General features: G+C 67.2%; 1 protein-coding gene across 8 annotated transcripts; it reads right to left on the minus strand.

The window, feature by feature from the left end:
• Window positions 1–143: 143 nt before the first annotated feature.
• On the minus strand, window positions 144–17883 carry TMC6 (transmembrane channel like 6). Of its 8 annotated transcripts, none has more exons than XM_053211734.1 (21): window positions 16802–17883; window positions 14386–14524; window positions 14069–14208; window positions 13807–13902; window positions 13407–13565; window positions 12061–12166; window positions 11807–11903; window positions 11364–11624; window positions 10954–11144; window positions 9232–9376; window positions 8270–8425; window positions 7804–7955; window positions 7620–7701; window positions 7305–7402; window positions 6424–6519; window positions 6088–6163; window positions 5165–5298; window positions 4880–5056; window positions 4677–4755; window positions 2916–2983; window positions 144–2188 (listed from the first exon to the last, which is right to left on the minus strand). In XM_053211734.1, exons 2-21 carry the CDS (start codon window positions 14439–14441, stop codon window positions 2134–2136), a joined length of 2424 nt encoding a protein of 807 aa, XP_053067709.1. In that variant the 5' UTR covers window positions 14442–14524; window positions 16802–17883; the 3' UTR covers window positions 144–2133. The 8 variants fall into 8 exon arrangements, with proteins under 8 accessions (XP_053067709.1, XP_053067706.1, XP_053067708.1 ...); XM_053211731.1 differs by lacking the exon at window positions 16802–17883 and adding an exon at window positions 16328–16562; XM_053211733.1 differs by lacking the exon at window positions 16802–17883 and adding an exon at window positions 16278–16562.
• Between the last annotated feature and the right edge of the window lie 310 nt (window positions 17884–18193).

Genomic DNA, 18193 nt, shown 5'->3' on the forward strand with positions numbered 1-18193 from the left:
GAGCCCGATGCGGGGCTTGAACCCATGAACCGCGAGATCATGACCTGAGCTGCAGTCAGACATTCAGCTGACTGAGCCACCCAGGCGCCCCTGAAAGCAATTTCTAAGTGCTCAGTTGGTCTCTTTTGGCAATTATAGATCACTTTTATTATTATTATTTTTTTTTTTGGCAAAATCCCCGTGCCAAGCGTGGTGCTAAGCACCGTACAGGACCTGTCATTTGCTCCAGCAGCCCCACGAGGTGAGGAACCCGGCTGGGCAAGGTCACAGAGCAGGCGCGAGGCTATCAGCTCAGAAGGGTCAGGATCCGGGCCCGTCCGACACCCCAGCCCTTGCGCAGGCCCGATCCCCCGGGGGCTCCGGCGCGGGAGGAACGTGGTGAGATGCGCTGACCCGAGGATGCTGAGGCCGCACGCTGTCGGAAACAGCACGACGGGAGGCGGGTGTCCAGGAGGAGAGTGGGCTCACGTGGGAGCCGGGCCGGCAGGAGTCAGCGCTGCAGTCCTGGGGCAGAATTTCTTCAGAAAACCTGTGTTTTGCTCGTAAGGTCTTTCAACTGATTGGGTAAGGCCCACACACATCATTGGGGATAATCTCCCTAAAGTCGGCTGGCTGTACGTGCTAAACACACCCGCGAAACGCCCTAACGGCAGCGCCCGAGTTAGTTAGTGCTCGAGTGAGTGAGGGACACACACAGCCGTCACACGAGGTAGTTCTACAGAAACCTGGGCAGGCCTTTGACTTGTCAGAGCAGTTTGGCCTGACCTCACAGGGGCCATGAGGCAGCTCAAACTGGGAGTGGTCTGTCTGTGCCCGTTTAGAGGCCGGTGTCAGGAAGGGCGTGTCGCAGAGTCCTTGGCCAGCCTCCCTCCATCTGGACGCCCGTCCAACTTCACCCCGACGTGCTCGTGCCCAGGATGAGCACCAGCCATCTGCAGGGATCCCTAAGCCCCGTGTTGGCACTGGCCACGGCAAGCCAGGAATCGAGCTGTCGGGGGCATCGAGGGCACCGCCCCCCACCTACAGAGAGTGCCAGGTGAGCCTCCGGGGCCACATCAGCGGATGGACCTGTCCCCGCACATCTGCGAACAGTCATACGCGCCCCCACCCTCCGTGAGACCGTCCTCGGAGAGGGGACGGTTCGGGTGGGCGTGGGCCCGGCTGGGGGCACTGCTGGTGGTGGTGTCTCCGCCGTGGGTTTGATTGGCGCTCCCCACTGCCTCGCCCAGGCCCGAGCTGTGCTCTTCTGGATTCCCCTGTGGGATGAGGAGTCGTGGGGCCATCTCCCCGGCTGCCACAGACCAGGGACACGGGGGCCTGTGACGGCCTCTCCCCACCTTCCCTTACTCTCGGGCTTATGGCATCCCCACAGGATCGCCAGGCCGTCCCGGCCTGCGTGCTGGCTGCCCCTCTGCCTGGCAGGCTCCTGTCCCCGTGGCCCGCTGCTAACTGGGACGCCGTCCCCCAGCCTCCCTAACTGTGCTCTCCACACCCCCGGCCCTGTAACCGCGGGATACCACCGCTGAGCGCTCTGTCACCCTGGATACCCCCCACACTTGCTCCTTGCCTGCCTGGCTGCCCGCACAGGTGCCAGCCACCTGGCACAGGCTGGCCAGGGGCACCTGTCAAGCTGTGGGTTGGCCCACCTGCCATCTGAGGCTCTGCCAGCAGAGGGCGCCCTGTGCCTAGCGCCAGACCCTCGCACCCCTGCGGAGGGAGGGAAGAGAAGCCTCCAGCCAGAAAGAGGAAATAAAGGGGCCCTAGGTTCCCACGCCCTCCGCCTGGACGTCATCCGCAGGCGAGGGGAGGGGACACAGCACAGTGGTGCTTGGGCGCCCGGCTGGCTCGGCTCTGAGCACAGACTCCCAAGAGAGGCCCACTCTGCAAAATATTTTTACCAGAATAAATAGAGTCCCGAGCAGGATCTAGTCCACGGGGGGGGGCTCCAGCCCCACTCGCCCACCCTCCAGCTCCAGCCTCGATGGGCTGCAGAGTCCTATCACCCTCCCCGTGGCCCAGTGGGGTTGTCCGGTGCGTGCACCGTCTCAGGTTGGCTGGCGTCTCTGCCTGCGGGGCCGTGGAAACGGAGGGTGACGGGCACGGGCGGTACTTGTGAGCCGATGCAGGGCTGTCCTAGCGGGCGTCCGGATCCTCCTCGAGCCTCTCGGCCTCCTGGGTTCTACCACCCCTGCCAGAAGGGGGAGTCAGCAAGGGGCCCCTCTGTCCTGGGGGCAGCAGCGGGTCACCCACCCAGGAGGCTGAGGAGTCAGACACCCAGCAGCCCTTGTCCAGGGGCTGCACTCAGACACACACACACACACACACACACACCCCCGCCCCAGCCAAGGGTAAAGAAGCTTCTGGAGAGCCTGAAAGGGGCTGGACAGACCTCCAGTGTGTCTGTAGGCTGGGCGGGGCTGTCAGATGGCTCAGTCTACAGGTTCCTGCTGCCCAGGGATGAGCCCCGGGGCCTGGATTGCCCTCCTCAGCCTGCCCAGCCTGCCCGGGCGGGGCGGGAGTCTGTCCCCAGGTGTCTGTCTGTCTGTCCGGGCAGCAGGAAGACGGGTGGGCCTCCCCACACGTAAGAGAGGAGCAAGGAGAAGGGAGGCTACAGCAAGCTGCACCACCCCGCCCGGAGCGTGCACCCCCCGGGAACTGAGGGGCCAGCTCTCGGGCACCCCAACTTAGAAAGAAAAGGGCGTGGCAGGGAGGACAGGAGGGGAGGGGAAGGGAGGGCCTCAGAGCCCAGCTCGACCCCACCCCTGCACACGCTTCTCCTCTGCCTTCCTTTGCCCACCAGACTTCACCACGCCTGAGCAGGGAAGGTAGGAAGGAGAGCAGCCGGGGAGGCCAGCACCCCCGCCCTCCTCACCCCTGCTCTGCACCAAGTGCCCGGCCCCGCCATGGCCCCTCACCTGCTCCTCTCCTTCTTCTCGTAGACAGAGTGAAGCTTGTTGATCAAGAAGATTTTGTCTTCCCCCTCCTAGAAAGGCCAGAACACAAAGAGTGAGGGAACAGTTGTCCATCCGTCTGTTCAGAACGGTCCGTAGGGAGCTCACAAGGACTGCTGGACAGGACAAGCACAAAAGGTTTAAGGGGAAAAGAGGCACCAAACAAGGATGGAAAAACCAAGAGCCAGGCAATGGGCATACATAGAGATCTAAGCTTCCTAGCGGCCAAGGTGAAAAGGGAAATGTAATCGGGGGCCCAGTGAAGGCCAGAGAGTCAGCCTGACCCAATCTAAAACTGGTCCTGCCACTTACTAACTCTGCACTGGGCAAATTACCTCCTCTCTGACCTCAGAGTCACCGCCTGTAAAAGGGAGATAAGAATGTCTGCCTCAGAGGGCTTGTGTCCCTTTCTACTGTTGTTCTGACCAATTACCACAAACTTAGCAGCTGAAGACAACACAAATTCATCCTTCGGTTCTGGAGATCGGAAGTCCAAAATGGGTCTCACTGGGCCTAGGATCAAGGTGTCGGCCAAACCGGCTCCTTCCACAGACTCTGGGGAGCATCCTGGCTTGCCTTCTCCAGCTTCTGCAACCCGCCCACAGCCCTGGGCTCGGGGCCCTTTCCGTCCCAACTGGTGGATCTGGAGGGCTGTGCGCTCAGTCAGCCACCCAGTTTCCCAGGCCCCGGGAAAAGCCACTCGGGGAGCTAGCTGAGCTCAGACCTGCAGCCCCCAAGGCCGCAGACCTGGGGCGGGGCCTGGCCTTGGGCAGACGCGGTCTGCAGCAAGGGCCCGCCTGGAGACCCGTCCTTCCGCTGGCCCCGCTGGCCGCGAACTAGCAGGTGGAGCTGTGCGGCCCCCACCCCCACCCCCACCCCCACCCCCAGCACTCGCCTGGACGAGGCGCGGCCCCCAGCCCCACGTGGATGCCGGGCCACAGGCACAGCTGGCCCCAAAGTGGCCCGAGCATTGGGTGCACGAGTGAAAAACCCCAGAAAGAAAACAGCCCTGGGAGGGCGGCATCTGTGCAGGGACCCGCTGTCGCCGGCCGGTCCCGCCAAGCACCCAGCCCGGACCCGGGCAAGACACCTTCCCCAGCTGGGAAAATGCCACCCAAGCGACCCAGATGCCACAGCCACGTGCTTTTAACATGACAGGAGGTCCAGTAACCCAGCGGGGAAAGAGCCACGCTCGGGGCAGGAGGGACGGTCCGCAGGGCAGGGCCGGGCGGCCTCTCCACGTGGGCTTGGGTGGCAGGGGATGGGCGGATCCCGAGGGGGTCCCAGGAGGGAGCCGCGCCCCGGGCTTCCGGGCCCACCCTGCCTCTCACACTTTCCCGACAAACTGCAACGTGCTTCGTAAAAGTGTTTTAAATCCCGACCCGCTTTCAACCTCACTCCCCTGGTTTGTGAAACGGAGGCACGGAACGGGGTCCGCGTCCTGACATGAGTCCCCTAGGGAGTCCAGCAGCTGTTTCCATGTCTCAGAGATCCTCACAGAGACTCCCCGCCCCGCAGGGCCGCACACCCTGTCCCCGGGGGGTCTCTGCCACCCGCCCGCCTCCCTCCTCGCCTCCCTCCTCACCTCCGCTTAGTACAGACCACACACAGTCCCCGGTGGTGTCACGTGTTTGGCAAATAGACCCTTTCAGCAGCCTGGGCGGGTGGGGGGTGGGGCTCAGCGAGCAGGTGGCCCGCAGGGCAGGGGGTGGGAGGGGCACTCACATTGCTGATCTGCTCCCGGAGGAGGCAGATGACCTTCCGCTGGCCCTTCACCACCTGGATGTTGAGGTAGATCACAGCCCTGCAGGAAATGGGGGAGTCGGTTGGGGTCGGGGTTGGGGGGGGCGGGACGGACAGGATGGGGCCTCCCCCCCTCCCCCCGCGGGCCGGTCCTTCCCCCGGAAACCCCGCCCACCCGCACTCACAGCAGCAGGGCCGACACCAGGTAGACGGGGAAGGTGTTTTCCACCAGGTACCGGTGGACCCAGGGCAGCCAGGAGACCCTAGGGCCCGCCTTCTCCAGGCGCCGCACCCACACCTTGCCCGCCTCGTACATGGTGTCCAGGGTCCGGAAGGGGCCGCAGGTGCTGGAGGGCTTCACCCTGGGGGAGGACGGCGGCCGGCGCGTCACCCCACACCCCCACACCGCAGCGCCTCCCGAATCCAGGGCCGACCGCGCCCCCGCCCCCAGGCGGCAAGCGCCCACTCACTGCCACACGGCGTAGCAGAGGAAGACGGCGGCTCCCAGGAAGGACGGGAAGCAGAGCAGCGAGATGAAGACGGTGCTCATGTGGGAGGCCAGCCAGGGCCTGCGGGGCGCCTGGCAGTTGGCCATCAGGCTCGTCTGGGGGCAGAGGGACAAAGGCTGCGCTCTGCCACTGCCCTGCCGCCTCGGCGGCCCCCCCCCTCCCCCAGGCCCGGCAGGGGGCCTCCCGCGGGGGAGGGGCCCTGAGCCCAGACCCCAGGACGGGACGGGCTCCCCTCCCCCAGGAAGCAGACCCTCTGCGTGTGAGCGTGCGGGGTGGGGAGAGCCGGCCAGGCCAGCCTCCTGCTTTACAGGGGGGAGACCGAGGCACAGGACGGTGGGGGGGGCTCGTCCACCGTCCCTCATGTGCGGAAGAGTCCATAGAAACAACCGCCCGACTGACTGAAGGTCTCTGCTGGGGCGGGCACCGTGCCCGGTGCTTTATGAACGTCGCCTCCAGCAGGGCACTGTCCCCATCGCCCAGACGAGGAAACGGAGAGCCAGAGAGAACCTGGTTCCCAACCCCAACCCGCTTCCCTCGGCCCAGGTCGAGGCCTCCGCTCAGAGCAGCTCCCAGCGCCAGGCCCTGAGGCCCGGCGCGCTCGAGTGCCCAGCAACGCCCAGGGACCCGACAGGATGCCACCCAGCCTGTGAAAGGCAGTGAGGCAGTGGGGGGGAGGGGGGGGGAGGGGGGGGAGCAGTCGGCTGTTCCCCGGGGACCATGGGACTGACCCCAGAAGGAGCCCGGGGATGCCGGCCCCCGACCACTCGGGCCGAGGGGAGGGTTCCAAAGCCGGGGCTCCAGGTCCAGCAGCCCGGGGACCCGCCCTGGCTGCACACTCTCCCGAGGCCCTGCCACCCTCCTGGGGGCCCAGCGGGCACCTTTACCTTCTTGATGTAGAAGAGAAACACCAGCTTGATGATCTGGACGGCAGGGAGGAGGGGAGCAAAGAGGACCCCCAGCCTGGGGAGACAGGGGGGGGGGGCTGCAGTCCAGAGGCTGGGGTCACGACCCCTGTGCCGCACCCCAGGGCTACCGTGGCCCGGCCCGGGGTCAGACCTCCCGGCCGCACCCCAAGGCCGGGCCGGGCTCAGGAGCCTGGGAGGGGAGGGGTCGGGGCCCGCGTCAGTCCAGAGTCCCACGGCGGGGCCCCGCGATGGTCCCGAGCGGGGAAGGGGGCTCCGCCTTGGCCGGGCAGTGGCAGGCCGGCGGAAGATGCTCACCAGGTCAGGGTCTGCCCGTAAATCAGCTCCAGAACGTTCCCGGCAATGTCGAACTCCGGCTTCTCCTTCCTCTTAAGCTTCCTCTCAGAGATGAGCCTGGGGCAGAGGAGCCCCTGAGGGTCACTTAGGAGGCCCAGGCCCAGAGACGGGTCCCCGCAGGCAGGCACCCCGGCCGGTGACCCTCCCCTCGGGCCGAGCCGCCCACCCTGCCCGCCCCCCTCAGGCGCCCAGCTGATGTCAGGGCACACGGCGGGCCGAGGCCCCCAACCTCAGGGGCTCCAGGCTGCAGCTGACTTCCTCCCAGTCTTTTTTCTGTTTTTGTTTCTGTTTTTTTTTTTAAGGAAACTCCACACCCAGCGTGGGGCTTGAACCCACGACCCCAAGATGATGAGTCGCACGTTCCACTGACCCAGCCCGCCGGGCGCACCATCCCCCCTCCCCCCTCAGTCTCTGTTCAACGTCCAGGCTTCACACGCTTCACTGTTAAACATCCCTTTTTTTTAATTACTATCAAATGCATATGTTCCCGGAAAAGAAACACACAGAAGAAAATAAAAACACTTCCAGCGTCAGCACCTGCAGCCCCCTGAAAACGTCCCTCTCCTTCCTTCCTTCCCTTTTTTCCCCTTTGCACAAGACTGAGATCATACATCATTTTGAAAACTCTTCCCCCACCCCCGATCTAAAAAGAAAACGGGGGTGGGGGGTATATCCTGTCTTGTGCTTTTCTCGGTTTGATGATGTACCGAAGAGGCGTCGTGGGTGCGGATCGACGGCCCCGATCCGGGAGGCGAGGCCCGGTTTCCAGGGGATCCCTGCCTGCCCTGCCCTGCCAGCGGGGGGTGGGGGGAGGGAGGCAGGTGCCGGGACCGGGGCCTCACCTCCACACCAGCTCCCCGAAAAGCGTGTCCAGCAGTACAAAGATGAAATCCAGCACCATTAGCCGGTACAGCTCCTGGCCCACAAAGTTCTCCCAGCACTGAAACAGACCGGGCCTCAGCCCCCTGTGCCCCTGGTGCCCCCGCCACCCTGCCCGCCCCAGCAGCCCGGCTGGGGGCCCTCCCATCGGCCGCAGACCAGGCCAGAGGCGCCACACGGCGGGTGCCCCCCAGCCCTCGCAGCAGGGCCGCCCCCCCCCCCCCCGCGACGGGCCCGCGGCCTCACGCCTCCCCAGCGCCACCCAGGTCCCCCCTCACCTGGTCCCTCAGGGCGCCCACCCTGCGGCCCAGCCAGTGGTAGCAAAGAATCCCCAGGATGACCATCTTGAGGATGAGGTTCCTGGACAGGACGGGGGAGGCGGGGGCGGTGCTGAGACGGGGTGCGGGGGGGGGGGGGGGGTCATGCCCCAGGAAGCTCCGCCCGCCCCGCCTGCACACACACCTGCAGACGGCCACGTACACCTGCAGCACTGGGGAGTCGTGTCGCTCCAGGGCCGCCAGGCTGCGGTACAGGTAGGGGGCCCCCAGGTTGAGGAGGCAGACCACCACCGGCAGGGCCAGCAGCGCCCCCCCCTGCTCAGCAGACACGGGGCTCTGCGGGAGGGGAGGAGGGGGCGGCCGTCTGGGCAGGTGCGCCGGCGGAAGGAGGGGCCCAACCGCCCCGCAGCACCTCCCTCCCTCCCTCCCCCGGAATACGCCCACCCCAGTCCTCAAGTTCAACCCACACGGGAAGGGGGTGGGGACACAGGTGCGGGGGGGGGGGGGGGGGAGAAAGAAAAGAAGAAACTAAAAGATCAGAAGGCGGGGGAGAAGGCGCAGGGGCCCGGTCACCGAGGACCCATCCCTAATGAAGCAGGGGTCTGACCCCCTGCCCAGAGCTCCCGGGGCCGCCCGCTCCCTGCCCGTACCTGGATCATGAGCTCGGAGAAGGCGTAGACGGCCACGGTGCAGCCCAGCGTGATCGCCAGGCACAGCAGCCACACGAGGCCCAGCACCGCCACCTGCCTCAGCCGCCCGCACACGCTCCGGGGACCCTGCCGCAGCTGCCCCTCGGCCAGCAGCTCCTGCGGGCGGCAGCCAGCCCGTCACAAACCCCGTGACAGACGCGCGGAGACAGGCAGATGCGTGGGCGACACACGCGGGGACAAAGAGGGACCTGAGCCCCCCTGCCACCTGCCCTGGGGGGGGGGGGGGGGGGCCCGGCTGACCGGGAGCCCTGGGGTGTGAAGGCCGCCGGGCCACCCATGGGAGCTCCCTGAGGGGCGAGGGCCCATCAGCCGGGTCAAAGCTGGGGGATCCCCGGACACGAACCCCGGGAAGGCGGAGAACCCACAAGGCCCAGCTGGGCTACCGGCCTCGGACAAGGAACCAAACCTCGCCTCTCAGTTTGCTCACTGACAGCACAGGAAGAGAACAGTCCCTGCGTGCCCCGGGCCACAGGGGCGGGGCGGGGCTGCGTGCCGGCTGGAGCCCCGGGGCCTCTTCCCACTGGGGGACCAGAGAACACGGGGACTCCTGGCCCAGGGCCCCAAGAGCAGCCTCGAGGACAGGCCGACAGCAACGACCCACCCTGAGCACGCCTGCCCACCAAAACCCGCTGTGAGCGGCGCGTCCCGGCTACGTGGGCTCCTGCACATTCGAGGACCGGGGACACTAGCCCCTGCCAGCAGACAGCCCCGAGAGAGAGGCGTGCACGGGAGGAAAATCCAGGATGATTCCCGGGGCCACCCCGTGTCCGGAACCCACTGTGAGCAGGGCCAAGACCCGCCCCCTGCCCGCCACACGCAGGAGACACAGGCCAGGACTGGCATTGCAGGGACACAGGGACGCAGGGTTGGGGCAGCAGCCCCAGGGCCCCGGAGCAGCTCACCTTCAGATGGGTTCGGATGTTGTCGTGCTGGAGGCGGGAGGCCCGTCTCTGAGTCACCTTGTGGTCCCAGGAGCAGAACACGGTGATGGCATGAACCCCCGAGGTGCTGCCCACCCGGTAGCTCTCCCCAAAAGAGTGTGACATGCTGGGAGGAGCAGAGCCAGGCGGAGAGGTGACGAGGGGCACAGAGGGCGGGAGAAGGCAGTCAGGACACTCCCTGCAGCCGAAACCCACCACCCACTCAGAGGAGCCCTCCCAGCGCTACGTGGGCCTCCCGCCACCCACCCCCCTCTCCTCCAGCCCTGCGCTCCGGGCATCCCGCTGCAGACCGCTGGCCACCCTCGATCAAGCCTGTCATCGGGCCTGTCCCATACGGTACCCGCCAGCCATACGCAGCTAGACGAGGGCTGCGGCTCCAGGACCCACTGATGTGGCCGGCTGCAGAATATGCCGGCTGACCCCAGGGCCTTTGCACTGCCTGTGCCGAGAACCAAAACACTTTCCTCTGCTTCTCCCCTGCCTGCTCGTGTTTAACCTCCCTGTCTGACACGCCCCTCGGAAGCCAGCCTGACTCGTTCTCCCACGCTCCATAACAGTCGGCAAAGGCCTCTAAGACTCTGGATTTTCCCAGCTTCCTCACTGGTCTGTCTGCTCCCCTAGACAGCAGGTTCCTCAAGGGCAGACCCTGTGCTCATTCACTTTCCTGCCCCGAGCTGAGCACAGCGAGTGTTTGTGGGGTAGACGAAGTGTTGAGTGGGTGGGCAGAAGGAGGGAAGGAGGGAAGGGAGGGAGGGAGGGAGGGAGGGAGGAAGGAAGGGAGGGAGGGAGGGAGGAAGGAAGGAGGGAGGGAGGGAGGAGGAGGGAGGGAGGAAGGAAGGAAGGAAGGAGGGAGGGAGGGAGGGAAGAAGGAAGGAGGGAGGGAGGGAGGGAGAAAGGAGGGGAGGGAGGAGGAGAGAGGGAGGAGGAGGGAGGGAGGGAGGAAGGAAGGAAGGAAGGAAGGAAGGAAGGAAGGAAGAAGGAGGGAGGAAGGAAGGAGGGAGGGAGGGAGGGAGGAGGGAAGGAGGGAGGGAGGAGGGAGGGAGGGAGGAGGGAGGAGGAGGGAGGGAGGAGGAGGAGGGAGGGAGGAAGGAAGGAGGAGGGAGGGAGGAAGGAAGGAGGGAGGGAGGGAGGAGGAAGGAAGGAGGGAGGGAAGGAAGGAAGGAGGGAGGGAGGGAAGGAGGGACGGAGGGAGGGAGGGAGGGAGGAGGGACGGAGGGAGGGAGGGAGGAAGGAAGGAGGGAGGGGAGGAAGGAAGGAAGGAGGGAGGGGAGGGAGGGAAGGAGGGAGGGAGGGAGGGAGGGAGGGAGGAGGGAAGGAGGGAAGGAGGGAGGGAGGGAGGAGGGACGGAGGGAGGGAGGGAGGAGGGACGGAGGGAGGAAGGGAGGAAGGAAGGGAGGGAGGGAGGGAAGGAAGGAGGGAGGGAGGGAGGGAGGGGAAGGAGGGAGGGAAGGAGGAAGGGAGGAAGGAAGGAAGGAGGGAGGGAGGGAGGAAGGAAGGAAGGAGGGAGGGAGGAAGGAAGGAGGGAGGGAGGGAGAAAGGAGGGAGGAAGGAGGGAGGAGGAAAGGAAAGAAGGATGGATGGATGGACGGACAGATGGACGGATGGAAGGAAGGATCCCCGAATGAACGGACGGGCGGCTGACGAGTTGTACTCAGAGCAGGTCATTGGGTGCGGGGCCCTCACCTGTACACCAGGGTGATGCAGGTGATAAAGAAGGCTCCGCCCACAGTGAAGAGGTAGGCCAGGGGCATGTTGTAGGGCAGGCCGTCGGTCTCGCGGCCACACTGACCGCCATCCGAGGTGGGCACGCACGGCGGGTTCAGCGTGCTGTTGCTGTAGTAGCCGTAGTACATGACGGTGTGGGTGAGACGGCCCTGCAGGCAGGAGGCCCCGCCGCGTCAGGGACGTTCCCACGCCCGACCGGGCCCCGGGCTTCGCGAGGCAGAGGAGGGCACCCGTGGGGGCAGGGCGAGGAGAAAGGCAGAGCAGGGGAAGGGCCGGGGCCGGGGTGGGGGGAGAGCAGGGAGGTGGGCCAAGGGCCACAGCCGAGTCGGGCCCCCCCCCAGCCGCGGACGCCCCAACCGAGCCCTCACCCCGCCCGTGAGCAGCTCCAGGCCCGTGAAGGCGGGGACCGGGCCCGGGGAGGCTGGTGGCGGGAAGGCGGCCTGCACGCCCACGACAAAGGCCAGCACGGGCAGCAGCAGGAGGGCGTTGAAGGCCAGCAGGGTCTTGAGGAAGAGGAAGTAGGAGAGCACGCTGGAGCCGAACTGGCCTCCGATCCGCTTCAGGGCGTAGCGCCAGGGCTTCAGGCCGTGCAGACCCGCCAGCAGCCAGAGCCCCAGGCCGTGCAGGGCCTGTGGGCACCAAGGTGAGAAGGGAAGCAGGGTCAGCCCCCAGCTCCCGGGTTGGGCGGGGGGGGGGGGGGGGGGAGCAGGCCTGCAGGCATGGGGAGACCCCACCAAGAGGACAGCAGGGGACGAAAGCCCCCCCCCCCCACCTGGCTGCCCTGGGCCCATCCCAGACCGGAGGCTCCTACCAGGACGCAGGTGTCTCGGAGCCAACCGCAGCAGGGGAAGAGCCCACGCCGGCCCCGCTGCTCCCTGTGCTTCCCCGTCAGGGTCCGGCTCTCCTCTCTGGGCGCGGAGGCAACATCACGGTTGGACCAGGGATGGACCCAGCTCCCTCCCCGCCTGCTGCAAGCTGGGGGGGATGGGGGGGGCCTTCTCACCGACCACCCAGCCCGGCCAGGGAAGCGGGTGCGGGGGCCGCCCGGGCCCGATGGGCACTGACCGCAGGCTGCGTTTCTCAGCCAGGCCCAAGGGCATTCCCTTCAGCATGTGGCCCCGCTGGGCCACCGTCAGGCTCTGGAGCTCCTTCACCAGCAGGGACCGCTTCTCTGCAGGAGGACGGAGGACGGACTGGGGTCGGTTCCCGCCGTACCCCTCCCGCACCTGTGGCCGTGACCCCGGACAAGCCTGTCCGCCCCCGCGGCCCCACCCCAACACACACCTCTGCCCGCCCAGGCCCAGGAGGCCCGCTCCCCTCTGCTCGTGCCGCCCAAGCCAGGCCCGGCCATGCCCCCCTGTGTTCCCGCACCAGCCGTCTTCACTCTCCCCCACCTCGGCCAACGGGCCCCTCCTCCTCGACCCTGACTCTCCTCCTGAGCCCCCACAAGCACCTTGCTCTGACCCCCGTTGCGCCTGAGCCCCGCCCCCCATCCCCGCCCTGGTCAGCAGCGATGAGGTCCAACCCCAGCCCCGACCACTGCCCACGACACCAGCTCTCGTGGGGTGACGGGGGAGGGCGCCGCCTGGAGACCCGCCCCTCCCTCTTTCATCTCCACCACCACCCTGGGAGGGGGCAGCCCTCCAACCCCAAGTTCCCAGACAAGAGGTGACACTCGGAAAGCTGACGGACACCCGGCCCGGTTTGCAAAGTGAAGCTGGAAAGTTCACCCTGACCCTGGAGCCCGCGCCTCCCTGCGCTGTCCGTCCCCTGCCGCAGGGCCTCGAGCAAACTGGGGAGGAGACAGGCGGGGCCCCAACACAGTGCCTGAGCTCTGGGCACCTGAACGCCAGAGGATACCAGGTTGAAGGCCAACCCGTGACACTGGCCCTGCTACAACCACCGTCCCTTGCCCTCTAGTCCCTCCACACTGGCCTCCCACCTCAGGGCCTTTGCACATGCCCCTCTGCTCTAGTGTCACTGCTTCCAGGAAGCCTCCCTGAATCCCCCTCCTGCAGCGTGCCTTTCCTCCGTCGCCCTTCTCTGTGCTTTAATCACCTGCTTTTCCATTGAGTTGGTTCGGTCTGTTTCACTGCCGGTGAGCCAGACCCGGTCAGGGACTTTCCCACACTTGACCCAGCCCCAGGTTCATCGCACCCCAAAGCCAAGACCGGCATATGCGATGGGTGCTCAGCGTGGGAGTGTGTGGGCCAGGCGTTTCCGACCGCTACCCGCCCCGGGCCAAACCCTTCTCGGCCCGAAGGCCCCGCTTCTCGGCCGCCCCTGACCCCCCCCCCCCCCCCCCACCGTGGCAAGGCCTCACGAGGCCTGGCAGCCTTCGGGCAGCCCCGCGGCAGGAGGGGAGCCGGCCTGGGCTCCGACCCACCGAGGCGCGCGGCCCACTCACTCACCCTCCTCCTCGAGGGCCGCGGGGTCCAGCTCCAGGTCATAGAGGCGGAGGCTGGGCCGGGCCGAGCGCCCCACGCCCCCGAGCTGGGGCCGGCTGACTCTGCGCCGAAGCCGCACCGTGCGGTTGTAGTACTGGGAGATGATGGCCCCACGGCTGCGGCCTGCAGGGGGGGCGGCAGGTCAGGGGGCCGCGCCGCTGTGCCTCCTCGCCCCTCGCCTCTCCCGGGACCCAGGCACCACCGGCTGGCTTCCCAAGAGCCTATCTTTTAGCCTCTTTTTATCCGTGCGGTCGTTTCTGGGACCCAGCGAGGCCGCACGGGGGCTCCAGGCGGTGGCCGGGAGGGGGCGGGGCGGGTACTCACAGCGCCACCCGCAGCCCCGGCTGCCCAGGGTCCCACTCACCGATGGTGCGACTAGGCATGCTGGCCAGGATGCGGAGCGTGGCCGTGCTGTGGGCAGCAGCATCCTCGGGCCCCACGAGGGCCTGGCGGCCACTGCCTGTACACAAAAAAGACTCGTCCGGAGGTCCCGGCTGGCCAGCGGCCTCCGCCACCCGGTCCCCACCTCGGGCCCGCACGCAGCCGGGAGGGGTGTCCTGAGAGGCCAGGGAGGCTCAGCGCCCGGCCCACAGCAGCAGCCGGGCGCCTGGGCCAGGACGGCTCACCCGAGGTCCCCGGGGCTGCGGCCCCCAGCCCCCTCTGCTGTAACTCAAGTCCCTCCTCAGCCACGCACTGGCTCTGCTCCTGGATGAGCTGGTGGAAGGAGTCATGGACTTCACTCTCGTCGTACGGGCTGGGCTCCTGGCTGCGGGGGCAAGAAGGGGGCAGGCGTCCAGGACTCAGCTGCCCCGGTCCCGCCCCAGCGGCCGCCCCTTCCCCGGGCCCTGGTCCAGATGGCCTCTCCCTGGCAGGGAGTTTGGGGACGTCCCTGCCCTCCAGCCCGCCGCCCAGCCCCTACCCCCGCCAGGCCCAGACCACTTACTCATGGTCCTCCGGGATCTCAGGGACATTGAGGACAAAGGGCAACGGCTGGGCCATGTCTAGGGCCCACGCCCAGCCAGTCTGCAGCCCTAGGGCAGCTCAGAGCCTGGGTGCAGCCCCCGAAGCCTCCCGCTGCCCATCTGATGAGACAGAATATTGCACCAAGGTCAGCCTCCCATGCCTGGTGCCCGGCCGAACCACCCGCTCCCTGGGGACCGCGGGAGGTGGCACTCGCAGCCTGGGCCGCCCGAGCCCCTGCCCGCCCCCCATCCACAGCCCGATACGCGGTCAGGCTAGTGACCCCGAAGAAAACTCATGCCAGAAGGGGGCGAGGGGGATCCCGTTCCACTGCCTGAGGGAGAGAGGAAGGAAGGGAGGGGGGTCTGGGCAGTCCCCGTCGGTTTCCTCTATGGCGCCAGTCCCTGGAAAGGGAAGGGTGGGTGTCTGTGCACACGGCTCGCCTTCCCAAGGGCTCTGCCCCGGGCACACCCCCAATCCCTTGGTGGAAAGGGTCAGGGCGACTCCGAGCCCTCCTTGCTGGGCCTGCCCATAACCCCAGACCACTTCCTCTCCCAGGAAACCCCTCCCACAGCTAGCCCCCACCCCCCACCAACATTGCTCTCCCCACTGGGCGGGGCCGGGGCGGGCGCTGCAAGGTCACCAGACCTACTCCCCTACATTCATCACCCCACGGGCCGGCCAGGGCAGCTGCCTGGGAGAAGGGGGGCCGGGCGTTAAACAGGCTGCCTTTGTGCAGCCTGTGTCCAGGCAGAGGGCTCTGCGGTCGGCTGGGGCCAACTGGAACCAGCGTGACCTTGTGTGGGCTCTTCACTCTGTGCCCTGCGTCTGCTCGGTGCCCGGTCCTCCCTACACTCACCCCCAGGGAACGCGGCGCTCAGAAAAGTTGGCTCAACTCAAGGGGACTTCCTTGGGTGAGGCCACGGTGCCCAGACAGTGTCCTCACTTAGGGGCCTCAAGGACTTCCGTTTCTCAGCCCAGCCCCCCCCCCCCCACACACACACACATACACACACAGGCCAAGCCCCTTCCCCTCCCTCCAGCAGGAGCTCAGCTGGGAACCAGCAGAGCTGGAGGTGGGGCCGACCATGTGCCCCCCAATCCTGTCCCTAGAGCTAGAATCCCCTCCTCCACAGACAGACCCTTTGCAGGCTCAGACCCACAGGGCTCGCCCACACACCCCTTCTCCCCGGGAGGAGGGGGAGTTGGGGGGAGGGGGTTGGGGAGGGAGTGGGAGGTGCTCAGAGGCCTGGATCCCGGAGGCCTGCCTGGGGTAGAGGCTCACCTGGGCTCCCCGTCACTGCCTAGGACTTCTGCCAGCGGACACCCAGCGCCCGGGCACCCCGCCCCAGGCCCGGGCAGGTCCGGCAGAGTTTCCGGGGCACCCCATTCCTGAGCCCTGAGCCAGGTGAGGAGGGGCAGGGGTGGGGCCGGTTTCCAGGAGCCCCACCCCAGCCGGACAGCGAGTCCCCTGGGAGCAGCAGCAGCCCAGCCTGGAGCCCAGGGACAGCAGCAACTCCGGGAACCCCTCGACCCCCCCCCCCCGCCGGCCCCGCCAGTCTCCCAGCCCCCGCCCCCCCCTCCCCCGCCGCCTGGGGCCAGTGATACCTGCGTGCGCGACCCGGCGCCCTCCCCGCCCCTCCGCGTCCCAGTCGCGGGCACCAACACTGCCCTCTCCCCCGGTGCGGCCCGCGGGGGGGGGGGGGGGGGGGCTGGATACGGGGGGGAAGCAACCGGCTTGGAACCCCCTGCCCGGGGACCCCGGGGGCCCCAAGGGACTGGGAGCGGGTCCACGGCGGGGGGAAGCAGCCGGGCGGGGAGGACCCGGGCGCCGCCCCCAAGCCCCGGCCCGGTCCCCGGGTCCCCGCCGCTCACCTGGGACGCGCGGGGTGGGGGAGGAGGGGCCCTGCGCGCGCGCCGCTCACCTGTCCCCTGAAAGCGCCGCCGGGAGCTGCTGTCGGGGCTCCGCCTCCGGGGGGGGGCGGGCACCTCGGGGTCAGGGGGAGGGAGTGACCGCGGGCCCGGGGGGACGACCCGGGGCCGTCGCAGGACCCGCGGGGCCCAAGGGAGCTGCGCCGCCCAGCCCGGCCCACGTGGTGGCGGGCCTCCGGCGTCACGTGACCCGGCCCGCCCGCCGGCTCGCCCCGCGCCCTGCGGCGACCGTGCCCTCGCCCGGCCACCTTCCAACCCCGCCCCCGCCCCCGCCCCCGCCCCACCGCCGGGCCTGAGCAGAGTGCGGGCGGCGGAGCGCCCAGGTCTACTCCGACCTCAGCCTAGGTCCACAGCGGCAGTGGGACTCAGTTTCCCCGAGTTTCAAACAATCGGGGCTGTAATTCCCAGCCGCCCCTTTCCCCCTCCCCGGGCAGTTATCCAACCAGCACGATGCTGCAAAGCCCCACCGAGGCAGCGCCTTTCGACACCAGATTGGGTAACCGTGCCCTCCAGCGCGACCTCCTGCTGACAAACGACTTTCCGAAGCTGGCGTGTGGGGAACCCGGGTTGTCACCCCCCTCTGGTCTGGGCGTGGTTTCTGCCTCGTTTGTCAGCCCACAGTTCTGGGTCACTTCCTGTGTGCTAGGTGGGGAGGAGGGGGTGAGACCCAGGGAAGACGGCCAGGCCACTGTGACTGTCCCCGTCGCTCTTCCCCATAAGCCAGGGAGGTGGGCACCCATGTCCCTTCTTCACAGATGAGGAAACTGAGGCTCAGGGGTTCATCAGTCCCCCCTCCCCCCATGCCACCTGCCAGGGCGCGAGTCTAGTCCACCCCAGAGCCCCGCTGAGAAACCTGACTTTGAGAAAGGCTGGCAGGTCAGAGGGCAGGCTCCCAAGGATTGGAGGGAGGATGGGCGGGATTTGGAGAGTGGTGGGGGGACATTCCCGGTCCGGAGAAGCCTTGAGAGGCCGGGAGGGTGGGAGGCAGAAAGGAAGGAGAGGGGAGGGGGGAGAACGGGTGGGCCAAGCCAGGATTCCCGGATGAAAAGATGCAGTGCACCAGGCAAAGGGGCCCGCAGGCCTGAAGTTGGACAAAGAGGGAGGGGCCAGGGTTGGGGCTTTTTTGCAGCTGTCAGTGTGGACCTCGGGTGGATTACTGCCGGCAGGATCTTGGCACAAGGCAGGTGGCCATGAAGACCCAGGCCTGCCCAGGCCCCTGCCTCTCCTCCCACTACTACCCACCCCCCACGCACACCCACGCTCCAGCCCCATGTTACTTGCATGACCCTGGCCCAACTTGAAAGTCACCTCTTCAAGGAAGCCTCCCTGGATTGAACCCCTGTTGGAGCACTTGTCACTTCCTGTTGACATGATCTTTTGCCGGTCTGTCACCCCTGCCCCCGCTCTCTGAGCCCACTGCGCCCTGGGAGCCAGCACCCAGCTTGGAGGCTGGCATAGCAGAGGGGCTCAGAAATTGAAGGGGTCTAGGCAGGGGTGCAGAAAAGCCACCAGAGCTCAGCTATGAGATGGACTGGGCCCTAAGGGAGGTGTAGAGGGAGCAAGGAGGAAGGGCATGACCCCAGGGGATCCTGGGAGAGAGAAATGGCCGAGATGGCTCTTAGACGATTTGCTGGCAGAAGATTCAGCCGCCCCAAAGGTGCCAATTCCTGAGCCCTCACTATAGGCCAGGCTCTAGGTCCCTGCCTTGTCCTCATTGCCAGGAACGCCAAGGGCTTCTGGAAACTGAGCAGCCCTAAGTGATGGGGCCCACCCGTTAGGCCACTATCGCGCTCTCCCGAGAGGACAAACTGGGACCCGCAGATAAGAAGCCACCCCCCCCCCCCACCTTCCCGGGTGTA

The sequence above is a fragment of the Acinonyx jubatus genome, chromosome E1 (genome assembly GCF_027475565.1).
Source record: "Acinonyx jubatus isolate Ajub_Pintada_27869175 chromosome E1, VMU_Ajub_asm_v1.0, whole genome shotgun sequence".
NCBI classification, from domain to species: Eukaryota; Metazoa; Chordata; class Mammalia; order Carnivora; family Felidae; genus Acinonyx; species Acinonyx jubatus.